General features: G+C 49.8%; 1 protein-coding gene across 6 annotated transcripts in view; it reads right to left on the reverse strand.

The window, feature by feature from the left end:
• Nucleotides 1-481: 481 nt before the first annotated feature.
• HNRNPM (heterogeneous nuclear ribonucleoprotein M) overlaps nucleotides 482-14078 on the reverse strand; it is a 50822-nt gene continuing 37225 nt past the window's right edge. For 5 of the 6 annotated variants that reach the window (XM_010349592.3, XM_003938903.4, XM_074384685.1 and 2 more), the window contains 4 exons: nucleotides 6665-6718; nucleotides 3470-4272; nucleotides 2859-2910; nucleotides 482-907 (listed from right to left, as the gene is read on the reverse strand). In XM_010349592.3, coding sequence (XP_010347894.2) covers nucleotides 744-907; nucleotides 2859-2910; nucleotides 3470-4272; nucleotides 6665-6718 — 1073 coding nt within the window. In that variant the 3' untranslated portion in view covers nucleotides 482-743. The remainder of the gene's footprint in view (nucleotides 908-2858; nucleotides 2911-3469; nucleotides 4273-6664; nucleotides 6719-14078) is intronic. The other variant, XM_074384684.1, reaches the window with a different exon arrangement.

Consider the following 14078-nt stretch of genomic DNA (forward strand, 5'->3'; position numbering starts at 1 on the left):
CTACGCCTCCTGGGTACAAGCGATGCTCCTGCCTCAGCCTCAGCCTCGAGTAGCTGGGATTACAGGTACACTCCCCTCCCCACCACACACACACACCTGGCTAATATTTGCATTTTTAGTAGAGATGGGGTTTTACCATGTTGGCCAGGCTGATCTCAAAACTCCTGACATCAGGTGATCCGCCCACCTCAGCCTCCCAAAGTGCTGGGATGACAGGCATGAGCTACCGTGCCCAGCCTTGTGAAGCTCTGAACAGCAAATGCCCTATTATCAGCCCAAGGATAATAGCCCACAGGAAGGCAGTTTCCAGGGAAGAGGAAGAGTCTCCCTTTCTGAGGGGCAGGCACTCACCTCTGGGCCCTCAGAGAAGCCAAGAGTGGGATGAGGTTCCTGGAGATCCCTGCTCCTCAGACTGGAAGCCCAAAGTGGCTCTGGCTCCCCACATTTCAGGTGGTTGCCCACATACCACACACAAGCAGGCTGCTTTCAGGAACCAGTATTTATTATCAAAGTCATATTCGATGTCAACAAGATGCCACAACTACAAAAAAAATTGCGCACATTGCAATCTCAATGCAAACAGTCAAATGGAACCCCAGTCATTAAAAAAGTAATTCAAATTACCCCAAAAAGCAACTGAATTTTTTAAACATCTTTATACATCCAGCCAACAAATTAAAATGGTTAACAAGAAAAAATACAAATTCAGAGGTCTGGTATCGATGTTTAAAAAAGGCAACTGCTTAAGCATTTCTATCGATTCGAACGTCAATTTCTCGGCCACTGAGCTTCATGCCATTCATCATCCGGCAGGCTCTCTCAGCCACCTCTGGTGACTCGAACTTAACCACACCACACCCCTTGGACTTCCCGTTCTCCATCTTAATGTCGGCATATAGCACGTGGCCTGCACAGGGAGGGAAGAAGAAACATGTCAGGCAAACCCAAAGCTCAGCCTGTCTAGGCTCTACTCAGTCCCCATCACCTGATGGATTCTGCTGGACAGAATCAAAAAGGAGAGGCCCCAGGCCCACACTGCCGTTCTCCTGCTAACGGAGCTTGCCCCTGCCCCAGGAAAAGCCTTCCTAAAAGTTCAAAAAAGAAGGTACCATGTAAAGTCAGCTTTAGAGGCAGAAGGCTGGCTATATATATATTTTAGAGGCTTCATTTTTGATATGCCACTGCCTCTGGTTACAAAGCTGTCCACAGGCCGGGCGCGGTGGCTCAAGCCTGTAATCCCAGCACTTTCGGAGGTCGAGGCAGGTGGATCACGAGATCAATGATTGAGACCATCATGGTCAACAAGGTGAAACCCCGTCTCTACTAAAACAAAAAATTAGCCGGGCACGGTGGCTCAAGCCTGTAATCCCAACACTTTGGGAGGCCGAGGCGGGTGGATCACAAGGTCAAGAGATCGAGACCATCCTGGTCAACATGGTGAAACCCCGTCTCTACTAAAAATACAAAAAATTAGCTGGGCATGGTGGTGTGTGCCTGTAATCCCAGCTACTCAGGAGGCTGAGGCAGGAGAATTGCCTGAACCCAGGAGGCGGAGGCTGTGGTGAGCCGAGATCGCGCCATTGCACTCCAGCCTGGGTAACAAGAGCGAAACTCCATGTCAAAAAAAAAAAAAAAAATCCACAATCCAATGGACACATCTGTACTGTCCAAGTGTAAGCCAGCACATTACATATATTCATTTCAACACCTATTCAGCATCCAGAGATAGGTCAACACTGTGGAAACAGGCCAGGCCTACAGGATCAGAGCACTAGAGGCTAAAGGTGCTAGGGCCACAAAGCCAGAGGCAGGAAGCAACTCAGCCTAGGAGAGGGCCCAGGGCAGGGAGGGGTCCTCAGAGGCAAGTTCTGAGAGCTTACACAAATTCACCAGAAAGACAACTTGCCAATAGGGGTTTGCACACAGCACTGGAGGGTGCTTGTAGCACTTGCTGCTCAGGTTCTGGGACGGGAGGGAGATAGAGGAGCAAGGGACCAGTCTTCAAGGGTTTGAGAGGCTAGACTTTCTCTTGAAGGCTAAGGGTCCCTCCAGGCATTGCAAAAGTGGGGGGCTGTGATCCCACTGGCCTTTTCAGAATATCTAGCTACAATGTGGAAACTCAGGAGTGGGGAAAGAAGCAGTCATGACTCAATGGCTTGCCCCAAAAACCATGGAGAAGCAGCAATGGTGGTGAAATCGGAGCAGCTGCTGAACAGGAAGTGGGAGGACAGTGTGGAAGCAACTGCTCAGCCCTGGTTCAGGACCCTCTGGCTAAAGAGAACAGAGTTGGTGCCTGAGGGATGAGGGGTTACCCTGGAGGGCAGGGAAGGAAGACAACTTGCTTTCAGAGAGAGAGCCTTCCAGAAGGGTTGTCTGACATGCCAGGAAACCACGAGACCTTAGCCTCACCCTCACACGAGCAGCTGTGCACCCAGAGCCCACAGCGCCTCCCCATCGCACCTGCTGGCGTGGCATTCTCTCAGAGGCCCTCAATCAGCTGTGCTGAGGGGAAACCGACCTAGTCTGGGATGTATTTGCCACCTAGAAGCCAGGTGAGCTCAGAAAGACGACTTTGCCTGACTCATCTGTGAAAAGTGGACACTACTACCTTGTTTCAAAAGCCTCGACAAAGGAGGAAAAAAGTAATTAGGAATGAAATGATAACAGGTGAAAAATATACGTATGACACATCACAGGACACTCAACAACCTAACCTGAGCATTGGCGTGGGCAGAACAATGGCAAGGCCGTGAGTCCTGAGCTGAATGAGAGGGATGGGAGGGAGGCTTTGCTGCTGAATCGGCTGCATCACCAACAAGCGTGAGGCAAGGACCGAGAAAGCCGTTTCCAACACTTACCACACTCGTTGAATTTGTCCTTTAGCATCTTCCATGTGAAATCGAATGGGAGCTGAGGGGTGAGAAAAGGGAGACTGATGTGTGATTAAAGCAAATCCTAAGGCATGCCTCGCAGCTAAGTTTCTTACTACACCAAGAAGTGCTGCGCTTCAGACTGATGGGATCAGCAGGGACTAACAGGGGACAAAGCTGTGAAGGGGCACAGCCAGCTCCTCCCTGGGGCTCTGCCAGGGGGAGCACCAAGCAGGGTGGGAAGCTTGGACCAGCGATGCACAGCCCCCAGTCACTCAAAAGAGGCTAAGGGTGGCTGAGCTGAGGAAACTAATTCCGTTACAGCCACTTCTTTCCCTGGCTCATTAAGCCATTGGAAACTGGAGTCTCTGAGCTCAGGGTCTGCTCCATAGTCTAGCACAGTGGAAAAGCCCAGGCAATTCCAGAACCCACCGTTCTCACATTCCTTACTTGTCCTGCTAGCACAAAACATTAGGGACAGGGGCAAGGAGGTATGGTCCCCTCTGTGGGGCACCACCTCTGACTTCATCCTGCTGATCTCTGCCTCCCTCATCCCCTCGTGTTCACCACCACCAAGAAGTTACCCAAGAGCCACTTACATTTCTCACAAATATCTGGCAGGCCTTCCTGGCCACCCCAGGAGCATGGCCTCCAGCTCCACCAAAGGAACCTGCGAAGCTTCCTCCAAAGTTGCCACGCTCCATCTCGATGGCGCGGTCAAAGCTGGCACCGCCACCGCCACCCATGGCCAGGCCCATGCGCTCGATGCCAGCGCCCAGGGCCGGGCCCATGGCAGGGCCCATGCGCTCAAGGCTGTTGGCACCCATGCGCTCCAGGCCCATGCGCTCCAGGCTGTTGGCGCCCATGCGCTCCAGGCCCATCCGCTCCAGGTTGTTGGCGCCCATGCGCTCCAGGCCGGTAGCCATGCGATCCATCACGGGGCCCATGCGCTCCAGGCCAGCCCCCATGCCTGCGGGCACCATGCGCTCCATGCTCAGGCCCATGCGCTCAATGGCAGGGCCCATGCGCTCCACGCCAGAGCCCATGCGCTCAATGGTCTGGCCCACACGGTCGATGGGAGCGGCCATGCGCTCGAGGCCGAAGCCCATGCCGGCACCCATGCGCTCCACGCCAGAGCCGATGCGCTCCATGGTCTGGCCCATGCGCTCGATGCTGGAGGCCATGTGGTCGAGGCCCAGTGGGCCCATGCGCTCGATGCCAGAGCCCATGCGCTCCACGGAACCCATACGGTCCATGACCAGGCCCATGCGCTCGATCTCAGAGCCCACGCGATCCATGCCGTGGCCAAGGCCTGCGCCCATGCGCTCCATGCCTGCACCCCCGAGGCGGTCAATGCCAGGACCCATCCTCTCGATCCCAGGGACGCTGCCTCCACCTCCACCTGAAACAGGGACACAAAACAGTGAGTGCCAAGAACTTGTGTGTGCATGTGTACAACATGCCAGGCCACTTCAGCTCATGGGCACAGATCAGGGGTAAAGGCTCGCCATAATTTACAATTAAGACACCCCTCGAATGTGACAACAGCTACAGCTGAGTAGTGGGTACATGGGGGCCTCACAGCATTCTCTCTGCTCTATGCCACAGCTCAGATTTCTATAACACAACTCCCCTGCGTGTGCCTGTGAGGTGCTAGTGTCTGTGACAAGCTTTGTGAGCCATGGATGTCAATTGCTGAGACCTGAGGTTTCTCCATCAGCAGACACTGAGAAATGCTCCAGGGGGAGGCATGGACACCCCCGACTCAGCGGGCCGAGACTCATGAAAAGGAGTGACGTGGAGGCAAGTCAGAGTCACTCCCACTTGTCTGCTCCCACCCTGTCCCCTAGGATGCTCTGCTGGGGGCCAATCCAGCTGCATTTCCTCAGCCCTTCAGGGTACAGAGAAGAGATTTGCAGAGGTCAAGAAAACACACACCAAGAGAGATCCTCTGTGTACAAATGCACACAGCTGGCCACTTCTGGGGACCTTTTTGTTAGGGAAACTAAATGACTTGCTAGCTTTGGAAAGATGTCAATGGCACTGCCGAGTTAGCTCTGGCAGCAGCTGGGGTCAGTCAACAGAACGAAAAGGACCCCCAACTGGTGGTGCTGGCAACTCTGGACAGGAAGGGTCTGGCTCCATCAGTAAGGCCACCCCTTTCCACATGCCAAGCTCAGAGTTCCTCCCCAAAATGCCGCTGCCTGGCTCTGAGGGTGGCTGTCAGCCACGAGCCAGCCTGTGTCTGATCCAAGGAGCTAGTCCAAGATACCAATTCAAGAGAAACTCAGCAGTTTCTCTAACTGGCTCTCTAAATGACCATGGCCGAGTGGCTCTGCTGCTCCTTGCCTGCTTCCTTAGCTGCCCAGCAGCACACTGAGCAGCAAAAAGCCCAACTTAAAGAATGGAAGATTTTCAGAGGGAAGAGGTCGCAGAAGCTAACCAACTTCCCCACAGTAGAAGGAACCTAGTGAGAATGGGCACTTTGCCCAAAGGCACCAGAAATGAGGCGACTCCCAATGCCAACTGCAGCAAAAAACTGGGGAAAAAATGGTGCCAGTGTGGAGCTCCAGAGCAAGCCCAATACAGAAGTCAGCAGGGAAGATGCCAAGACACTCAGAGCCTTAAGGAAAATCAGGCTAAAAAGTACAGTTAGGCTGGGTGCAGTGGCTCCAGCCTGTAATCCCAGCACTTTGGGAGGCCGAGGCAGGTCGATCACAAGGTCAAGAGATCGAGACCATCCTGGTCAACATGGTGAAACCCCGTCTCTACTAAAAATACAAAAAATTAGCTGGGCATGGTGGCGCGTGCTTGTAATCCCAGCTACTCGGGAGGCTGAGGCAGGAGAAATGCCTGAACCCAGGAGGCGGAGGTTGCGGTGAGCCGAGATCGTGCCATTGCACTCCAGCCTGGGTAACAACAGCGAAACTGTCTCCAAAAAAAAAAAAAAAAAAAAAAGTACATTTAGGCCGGGCGTGGTGGCTCATACCAGTCATCACATAACTCTGGAGGTGTGCAGGTCACTTGAGGCCAGGAGTTCAAGTTCCTGGGCAATATGGCAAAATTCCGTCTCTACACAAAATACAAAAAATTAGCCAGGCCGGGTGATATGTGCCCGTAGCTCCAGAGTTGCTTGGGAGGCTAATGTGGGAGAATTGCTTAGGCCTGGGAAGTCCAGGCTGCAGTGAGCCGAGATTGCGCCATGATACGCCAGCCTGGGAGACACAGCGAGACTGTCTCCAAAAAAAACCCACAAAGTATATTTTGTCCTAAGCATCCATAAAACTGTGTATTCATGAAAGGTACAGAACAGAGTGTTTCCAGCACTCATCATTGGGTGTGGGGCTTTGGATAATACTTTCTTCCTATTTTTCTACTGAGTACATTTATCTATTTTAGTAAGCATTTATTACATTTCTTCTACTTACCAAGTAGAAGGAAAACATTTACTTTTAGGAATTTATAGTGTGGAAAACAAAATCCCCAAATTCGAGGTACTCTCACAGTAAGGATGGTCAGCCTGTGCACAGCACAGGCTTCAGTACTCTTTCACACATATTCCCTCTCCACAGCGTCCCTGAGGCAGGTACTATTACACTCCCATTTTACAAATGAGCGCTATGAGAAACAGGTTCAGTGACTTGCCAAATGTCACACAGCTAGAAAGCAGCAGAGCTGGTCCCACCCCAGGGAGTCTGTGTCAGAGCCCGTGCTTCTCACCACTAAGCTCTATGGTCCCCAGCGATAACAGCCTATTCTAAAAAAAACAAAACATCAAACTAAGTGGTTCCTACCTCCTCCCTGCTTTGCAATGATCTCTCCTCTCTTCAGTGCATTACTTAGGATTTCTAAGGAAATCAGGAAGAAAAAAAAATTAGCCAAATTTCTCTATGGCAACAGAAATGTGCTCATTACAGAAATACTACTAATAAAAAGAAAAAGAAAAAGGGAAAGGGGTTGAGAAACATACACACACAGACAAGGTCACTGTACAGAGAACTAGGAAAGTCCTTGCTGCCGGTCACGATACCAAGACACCAGGGAGCTCCAGAGTCTGAGGCCCAGCGTGGGGGATCACCTGAGAACCCGCCCGGCACAGATGGAACCATGTGCATCCGTGAGCTGAGAGCCAGAGCAAGAAGGGGACCGTCGGGTCTTGCTCAGCAGCAGTTTTCTAATTCTGGTCCAGGTTCTCAGGACTGAGGCCTCCTTGCCTCACCTGAGCTGGAAACTAAGCCCCCACCTCCACCCCAGCCAACTTGTTGTTCCGAAAACTGCCCAGCATCACCCACCTGAAGCCCACATTTGTCCACCCAGAGGCACCTCTTGTTATGACAGAGCAAATTAAAGCTGCAGCTCCGTGGACAGCCTCAATGCTGAAAGCCCCCATGACCTAACAAATGAGCTCTGCACCGAAATCCCTGAGGAGCATGAACTCGGTGTGCAACAGATAAGGTTTCAGAAAAATACATAAATGCATCCCCTGCCAAGTGACCCAAACACAATGCTGCTGCTCACTTGCCCATGGCTCACCCACACATCCTTAAGGTTTGTCTGATGCTATCGTAGCGTTACCTTTCCAAGCTTCTGGTCAGTCTTTTGCTATGTAGAAGACATCTGTACCCACCTGCTCTGGTCTCAAAGTATATGCTCAGCAACTTGGGCACTGGCCACGAGGCACATTTCACTTTATGACTAAAGCCACACAGGCATTAACACCTATCCCATGGCCACACACGTGTGGTTCATGCCTGTAATCCCAGCAATCTGGGAAACTGAGGTGGTTGGATCACCTGGTCAGGAGTTCAAGACCAACTTGGCCAACATGGTAAAATCCCGTCTCTACTAGTAATACACAAATTAGCTGGGCATGATGGCGGGTGCCTGTAATCCCAGCTACTTGTGAGGCTGAAGTGAGAAATATCCTTGAACCTGCAAGGTGAAGGCTGCAATGAGCAGAGACTGTGGCACTGCACTCCAGCCTGGGAGTGAGACTCCGTCTCAAAAAAAAGAAAGAAAAAGAAAATACCTGTCCCCCACACAGCTGCTGCTTATATCCCAACTGCCCCAGGAAGAGGTGGGAAAGTTCACCAAGAGACACGGACTGCAGTCTACCAGCAGGTACAGCTCACTCCCAAGACACCTGCAATCCTGCCCAGCGTGCCTGAGCAGAGGCTGGCTTTCCAAAGATAGCACCTCGACCAAGCTTGTCCAACCCACCTTACTTTCCTGTTGTTCTGTTTTGGGTTTTTGGCAGCGAAGCCATGGTTTTTAGTTTCTGTCTCTAGTGATAAGCAGAAAAGAGGGATGAGGAAGGGGCTACACTGACCCAACCAGAAACAAGCTAAGAACCTATGATTATATTCTCCCGTGGACACCCCTGACCTAGATCAAGGTTTCAACTAACACACTTCCAAGACACCTGCAAAAGCTTTCAACCAGCAAGCCACTGATAGGAAGAGAATTGCCAGATTCTCCTGTCGGCATTCACAGGCCTCCCTGCGCTGACCACAACTGAAGCCTGTTCTACCCATGCTCCTCCCCTTCCCCACATAGACCCTCACCTCTAACCTCTGCACCCAACGCAGCCAGCCGCTCTATCTGTGCACACCTGCTGCCTGTGCCAAGCCCACTCAGTCCCCAGCCCCACAGCAGACAATGTTCTGAGTAACAGCATCTAGAATGGCATCTGGGAACCCACATCTCCACCGGCGTTCTCACTAGGCCATTTGGATGCAAAGATCTCTGGCGCTGTTCCAAGTCACACTTAGTATCGCCTTGGCTGCACCTCGTCCTTGAAGGTCAAAGACCACAGACCTATCCAAATTTCTGAAGCAGAAAGTACAGCTATTTGCAGAAAGAAGCGCAAAGATCTACTGTCTCGGCACGGGAAGGGACACCAAGTGGGAAGGCACTACAGAAAGGAGTACCACCATGAAAGGAGCACCACCAACTCTCATGGCAAGGACACAGGAAAAAGAGACCAAGAATTCAATCTTGGAAAAACCAATACAACCACTCTGAGAATGTGACTACATCACTTTACTAATGCAGGTCTGATCACAAGCAGCAGCAGGTAATTCCAGGACAAAGAGATTGATTGCATGGTGCCAATCAGAAAGAAGGTGGAACTAGAGCAGGAGAGGTGGCACCCTACAGACGATGTTTCCATTCCAGTCAGGACAGGACAGTTTCCTGCAACCACATGAAATGACCTCACAGGCAAGAAGCCCACATCCACCTCTCGGTGTGCCACTCATGTGCCACTGCAGGAAGTGGAATGAGGCGAGAGGTGCCACATAGTGGCAAGGAACTGAAGGTTCTGAGCAAGAAAAAGTACCTACGAGAGTAAAGTCACATGCCATCTATTCTTGCCACAGCTATCCTATCCACAAATTACTGTTTGCAGCCAAATGACAGTGTTTTAACTTTTTTTTTTTTTTTTTTTTGAGACGGAGTTTCGCTCTTGTTACCCAGGCTGGAGTGCAATGGTGCGATCTCAGCTCACCGCAACCTCCGCCTCCTGGGTTCAGGCACTTCTCCTGCCTCAGCCTCCTGAGTAGCTGGGATTACAGGCACGCGCCACCACGCCCAGTTAATTTTTGTATTTTTAGTAGAGACGGGGTTTCACCATGTTGACCAGGATAGTCTCGATCTCTTGACCTTGTGATCCACCCGCCTCGGCCTCCCAAAGTGCTGGGATTACAGGCGTGAGCCACCGCGCCCGGGCTTTAACATATTTTTATTTTTATTTTTATTTTATTTTTATTTTTTTTGAGACGGAGTTTCGCTCGTTACCCAGGCTGGAGTGCAATGGCGCGATCTCGGCTCACCGCAACCTCCGCCTCCTGGGTTCAGGCAATTCTCCTGCCTCAGCCTCCTGAGTAGCTGGGATTATAGGCACGCACCACCATGCCCAGCTAATTTTTTGTATTTTTAGTAGAGACGGGGTTTCACCATGTTGACCAGGTTGGTCTCGATCTCTCGACCTCGTGATCCACCCTCCTCGGCCTCCCAAAGTGCTGGGATTACAGGCTTGAGCCACCGCGCCCGGCCAACATGTTTTTTTTAAAAAAATACACTGCTAGGGCCTGGTGCAGTGGCTCACACTTATCCCAGCACTTTGGGAGGCTGACATGGGCGGAACATGAAGTCAGGAGTTTGAGATCAGCCTGGCCAACATAATGAAACTGTCTCTACTAAAAATACAAAAATTAGCCAGGCATGGTGGCACACACCTGTAACCCCAGCTACTCAGGAAGCTGAGGCAAGAGAATTGCTTGAAACCAGAAGGCGGAGGCTGCAGTGAGGCGAGAAGATTGCGCCACTGTACTCAAGCTGAAGTGAAAGAACAAAACTCCATCTCTCTCAAAACAACAACAACAACAACAAAAATACACTGTTGGCCAGGCATAGTAGCTGCTGCCTGTATACCCAGCACTTTGGGAGGCCAAGGCAGGAGCATCACTTGAGCCCAAAAATTTGAGACCAGCCTGGGCAACATACAGAGATCATGTCTCTACAAAAAGATTGAAACATTAGCAGGGCATGGTAGCATGTGACTGTGTTCCTAGCCACTGAAGAGGCTGAGGTGGGAGGACTGCTTCAGCCCACTACATTGAGATCAAGCCCACTGTACTCCAGCCTGGATGACAGGGCAAGACCCTGTTTTAAAAGAATCAGCCAGGCACAGTGGCTCACGCCTATAATCCCAACACTCTGAGAGGCCAAGGCGGGCAGATTACCTGAGGTCAGGAGTTCGACATCAGCCTGGCCAACATGGTGAAACCCCATCTCTACTAACAATATAAAAAATTAGCTGGGCATGGTGGCAGGTGCCTGTAATCCCAGCTACTCAGGACGCTGAGGCAGGAGAATCACTTGAACCCAGGAGGCAGAGGTTGCAGTGAGCCAAGTCCATGCATTGCACTTCAGCCTGACCAACAGAGCAAGACTTCGTCTCAAAAAGAAAAAAGAAAAAGAAAAACAGCCGGGCGCGGTGGCTCACGCCTGTAATCCCAGCACTTTGGAAGGCCAAGGCGGGCGGATCACGAGGTCAAGAGATCGAGACCACCCTGGTCCACATGGTGAAACCCCGTCTCTACTAAAAATACAAAAAATTAGCTGGGCATGGTGGTGCATGCCTGTAATCCCAGCTACTCAGGAGGCTGAGGCATGAGAATTACCTGAACCCAGGAGGCGGAGGTTGCGGTGAGCCGAGATCGCGCCATTGCACTCCAGCCTGGGTAACAAGAGTGAAACTCCGTCTCAAAAAAAAAAAAAAAGAAAAAGAAAAAAAGAAAAACAAAACAAAACAAAGAATCTTTCCCCTCTGAGCTGAAGGAAGAATCTGATGACCACCTTTCTAGGGCCTTCATAAATTCTAAGAATACAGCCAATATTAAACAAACGTGAACAGACCTGGTGCGACGGCTCACACCTGTAATCCCAGTACTTCAAGAGGTAGAGGTGGGTGGAATGCTTGAGATCGGGACTCGAGACCAGCCTGGCCAACATGGTGAAACCTTATCTCACTAAAAATACAAGAAAATTAGCCAGGCATGATGGCACGCACATGCAGTGGCATGATCATGCTTCACTGCAGCCTTGACCTGCTGGGCTCAAGCCATCCTCCCACCTCAGTTTCCCAAGCAGCTAGGACAGGTGTGCAGCACCATGCCTGGCTAATTTTGTTTATTTTTTTGTAGAGATGACGTCTTACTATGTTGCCCAGGCTGAACTCCTGGGCTGAAGTGATCCTCCTGCTTCAGCCTCCACAAAGTGTTAGGATAACAGGTAAGAGCCACCACGGCTGCTTTCAATTGTGTTTGCAGCCGCCGCCGCGCCACCATCGCTCTCCAACGCCAGCGCCGCCTCTCGCTCGCCAAGCTCCAGCCGAAGGAGAAGAGGGTAAGTAAGGAGGTCTCTATACCATGGCTCGTACAAAGCATGACTGCCCGCAAATCTACCGGTGTTAAAGAACCCAGGAAGCAACTGGCTACAAAAGCCGCTCGCAAGAGTACGCCCTCTACTGGAGGGGTGAAGAAACCTCATCGTTACAGGCCTGGTACTGTGGCACTCCGTGAAATTAGACATTATCAGAAGTCCACTGAACTGATTCCCGAACTTCCCTTCCAGCGTCTGGTGCGAGAAATTGCTCAGGACTTTAAAACAGATCTGCGCTTCCAGAGTGCAGCTATCGGTGCTTTGCAGGAGGCAAGTGAGGCCTATCTGGCTGGCCTTTTTGAAGACACCAACCTTTGTGCTACCCAAGCCAAACGTGTAACCATTATGCCAAAAGACATCCAGCTAGCACGCCGCATACATGGAGAGAGTGCTTAAGAATCCACTATGGGAGAGAGATCCAAGATGGCTGATCAATAGCAGCTCGGGATTGTAGCTCCCAGTGAAAGCGCAAAGAAGGAGAGGACGCCACACCTTCACATGAATTCTTGTTGCGCACGCACCAGGAGATTCCCAGCGGAGGAGCCCCACGGGTCGCCAGCGCGACTCTTGTGACCGGCGAGGCGGTTTTGCACGCGCCTCGAAGCGTTGGTTCTTGGTGCAGAGTCAGAAAAGCACCATCAATCTTAACGCCGCTGATTTAGTCGGCACAGTGGGTTGCTCAGATTTCGGCGCTGAGAATCAATAAGTTGGACGTCCACTCAGAAACCCAATTACAAAGACGGTAATTATAAAGACCACATGGATAAATCTACAACGAAGGGAAGAAATCAGCCAAAAAAGGCTGAGAATACCCAAGATCAGAATGCCTCTCCCTCAGCAGGGGATCACAGTTCCTCATCAGCAACGAAACAAGGCTTGATGGAGAACGAGTGTGTTCCAATTACAGAAGCAGGCTACAAAATGTGGATAATAAGAAACTTCTGTGAATTAAAAGAACTTGTTCTAACACAATCCAGAGAAACTAAGAACTTTGAAAAAAGGTTTGACAAAATGTTAACAAGAATACACAATTTAGAGAGGAATATAAGTGAATTGATGGAGTTCAAAAACACAATACAAGAACTACGTGAAGTATGCACAAGTTTTAACAGCCGAATTGATCAAGCAGAAGAAAGGATATCAGAGGTCGAAGACCAACTCAATGAAATAAAAGGAGAAGACAAGATTAGAGAAAAAAGGATAGAAAGGAACGAGCAAAGTCTCCAAGAAATATGGGACTATGTGAAAAGACCTAATCTACGCTTGATAGGTGTACCTGAATGTGACGAAGAGAATGAATCCAAGCTGGAAAATACGCTTCAGGATATTGTTCAGGAGAATTTTCCCAACCTGGTAAGGCAGGATAATATTCAACTCCAGGTAATACAGAGACCACCACAAGGATATTCCTCAAGACGAGCAACTCCAGGGCACATAATCGTCAGATTTACCCGGGTTGAAATGAAGGAGAAAATACTAGGGGCAGCCAAAGAGAAGGGTCAGGTTACCCACAAAGGGAAGCCTATCAGACTTGCAGCAGATCTCTCAGCAGAAACCCTACAAGCCAGAAGATAGTGGGGACCAATATTCAACATCCTTAAAGAGAAGAACTTTCAACCCAGAATTTCACATCCAGCCAAGCTAAGCTTCATAAGTGAAGGAAAAGTAAAGCTTTTTGTGAACAAGCAAGCACTCAGAGATTTCATCACCACCAGGCCTGCTTTACAAGAGCTTCTGAAAGAACCACTACACATAGAAAGGAATAAACAGTATCAGCCTTTCTAAAAACACCAAGAAGAGCATCAATATAATGAAGAATTTACATCAACTAATGGACAAAATAGCCAGCTAATATTAAATGGCAGTATTAAACTCACATATATCATTGTTAATTCTAAATTTAAATTGACTAAATCCCCCAATCCAAAGACAGACAGACAATTTAGATAAAAAACTAAAACCCATCAGTATGCTGCATCCAGACCCATCTCACATTCAAGGATACACAAAGACTCAAAACAAGGGATGGAGAAAGATTTACCAACCAACCAGAGAGCTAAAATAAATAAATAAAAAGCAGAAGTTACAATTTTTGCCTCTGATAAAATAGTTGTTAAAGCAACAAAGATCAAAAGAAGCAAAGAAGGACATTATATAATGATAAAAGGATCAATGCAACAACAAGAAGAGCTAAAGATCCTAAATATGTACGCACCCAATACAGGAATACCCAGACATATAAGACTAATAAAGAGACTTAGA

The sequence above is a fragment of the Saimiri boliviensis genome, chromosome 14 (genome assembly GCF_048565385.1).
Source record: "Saimiri boliviensis isolate mSaiBol1 chromosome 14, mSaiBol1.pri, whole genome shotgun sequence".
Taxonomy (NCBI): Eukaryota; Metazoa; Chordata; class Mammalia; order Primates; family Cebidae; genus Saimiri; species Saimiri boliviensis.